Here is a 2,575-nt window from a genome sequence, read left to right on the forward strand (position 1 = left end):
CAATTAACTTCTTATGGTATTAAAATGAACTCAAAAATCCCTGAGGTATGCCAAAATATAATTTAGTCTTTACAATCAAATTTCGTCCACTAATTTAACAAATGCCTTTAATATGACACTGCCTTAAATAGGACAAGTATCACAATTATATTGGCTCTAATGTTTTACACTATTAGAATCTGTTAAATCAGTGAATGAAATTTGATTGTAGAAACTAAATTATTTTTTTGGCATACCTTAGGGACTTTTGAATTCATTTTAATACCATAAGGAGTTAATTGTAAATTAGGTAAACGACAATGACTGAATTTACATTTTTTACTTTGTTTTAAGTCATGAATCTGTTGACTTTCTAGTCTTGTCATTTCTCACGCGAGGAACTTTCTCGTGGCGGCCATTGGTTAGTCGACGTTGACGACTGACGAGTCTTTGATTGATTCCCGTTGTTGTCATAACTTTGTTGCCAGCACGTAGCGGTGTCTGTAAACGAGTCTAACAAAGCCATTGAGGATGAACCGATCTCCATTGTAAGAAGAAACCCATTGCATTTTTTTTTCTTCGTTTAATTTGTTTCTTGAGCATGGAAATCCCATTGCATCAAAATTTGTTGACTATTTATTTCCTTTGATTCTGGGTTGCAGATTTAGCAGTGGGTTAGAGTTGGGAAGTTTTGTTGTGACCTCTAATGTCCTGCACCATTCATGGGCTGCAATTTCGGAACTTTACACAGAAATCAATGAAGCGCCATCTTCGGCTTCCCCTGTTACTGTTAGATTCAAAATTGATGATCAGCAGCCAAACTGTACAATCATAGCTTTCGTTACTTGGCCTCCTTGTACGAAAGAGCGTCTTAAAGGAGAAGGAGGAGGAGACTTGGTTTCATCATCAGCTCTTAAGGAGACTTTTCCTCTCTTTGAATTCCTGTGCACCAAAACCAACCCACGTTTCTCCATTAACAAACCTGCAATCGATCTTTTTGCCAGTGTCCATGGTGTGCTGGATTTCTTGAAATCTCAGGTACCTCTCTATCCTTAATTTTTCCTTTTTTTTTTTTTTTTTTTTTTTCTCTTTTTCTTTAATTTATTGTAAGCTTGGGGAAATCTAGGCATATTTTAATTTTTTAATAGTAAAAAGTAAATAATATGATATAAAAATAAAAATGTTTTAATGATTTTGTTTAAGAATAAAGTGAATAGTATTTAAGAGCGGCAATAAAGTAAGAAATTAAGAATATCTCTAATGCCTAATTCAGTACGAAGGGGGTAGGGATTTTAGAGAAGGAAACGAAAGTCATCTTTTGACCTGTTGCTGGCTGCCTTCTATAGCCAATTTGTAGCAACCACTAGCCATGTGGCACAAATTAATAGGGGACTTTAATTAATAGGGGGCTTTTCTTGATGTTGAATTCCTTAGCCCCATGACTCCTGTGAACCATCAATTTCTGCTAGTATTGCAGGAACCAATGCTATTGTACTAAGAGAGGGGATCATGTGTGGTGCTTTGTGGTTGTATCCGGGTCTATTGGTTGATTGATTGGCTTGGTATCCTATCTACTAGGACCAGAAAGATAGGTAAAAGATGAGGTGGTAAATGATTTTTATAATTTCTTTTGGAGAATAGCTATGCAAGGAAAATTGGGCAAATTTGCTAATTTTTGTTTTTTTTGTTTTTTTGTTTTATATATAGCATAAAGTAAAAGAATTAACAAACAACTCAATAAATAGAACACTCAAAAACTATTTTCACCAATAAAACATCAAAAGGGAAAAAAAATCATCTAAAAAAATTACCAAACGAGTCCAACTGCCCAGGTCTTTGTATGCTTAGGAGAAAAAAAAAAATTAATAAGGTCTTTGTATATGATATATATGGACCATTTTTTATTGTATCGATCAAGAGAACTTTGAGAATTTCAGTCGGCTGTTATTAAAGTTATAAGATTCATATTTTAATGCAGATTTCCACGAAGCCATTCATTATCACTGGACACTCTCTGGGAGGATCTGTTGCCTATCTCTTCACCTTATGGCTGCTGGACAAAATCAATTTAGCAACCACCAAACGCCCACTTTGCATCACTTTTGGTTCACCCCTTATTGGTGATGATGGCTTGCAAGAAGCCATATTACAATACTCAACATGGAACTCTTGCTTTTTGCATGTGGTTTTGGATCGAGATCCAGTCCCAAGAGTCTTAATTTCACCCCCCAATCCTAGTGCTCCTGAATTGGCTTCTCCAACCAAGGAATACAAGCCTTTTGGCACATTTCTCCTGTGTTCCGAACTGGGTTGCGCTTGTCTTGAAAACCCTGAATCTGTTTTGAAGTTGTTGATGGCAACGGGTCCTGGAAATCAATATCCTAATCAAGTTAATTTGGAGTTCTTTGAGTATAAAAATATAGTCGAACAACTCCACGGTAATGTAATGTGCAAGGATAGTACTACAAAACTCCACGATGAATGGATTGCACAACCATTACAGGCAGGCATTATTACACAACTAGAAGCAATCGGACTGGGGCGACCGCAGGTACTAGCTCAATCTCAATGTCATTTGGAATTGGATCATATATAA

The 2,575-nt window shown here is 36.1% G+C and overlaps 1 protein-coding gene across 1 annotated transcript; it reads left to right on the top strand.

The window, feature by feature from the left end:
- Positions 1-510: 510 nt before the first annotated feature.
- LOC132185493 (senescence-associated carboxylesterase 101-like) lies at positions 511-2,575 on the top strand. Its single transcript, XM_059599260.1, has 3 exons — positions 511-527; positions 642-1,017; positions 1,958-2,575. The coding sequence occupies exons 1-3, from the start codon at positions 511-513 to the stop codon at positions 2,573-2,575; spliced, it is 1,011 nt and encodes a 336-aa protein (XP_059455243.1).

The sequence above is a fragment of the Corylus avellana genome, chromosome ca6 (assembly GCF_901000735.1).
Source record: "Corylus avellana chromosome ca6, CavTom2PMs-1.0".
NCBI lineage: Eukaryota > Viridiplantae > Streptophyta > Magnoliopsida > Fagales > Betulaceae > Corylus > Corylus avellana.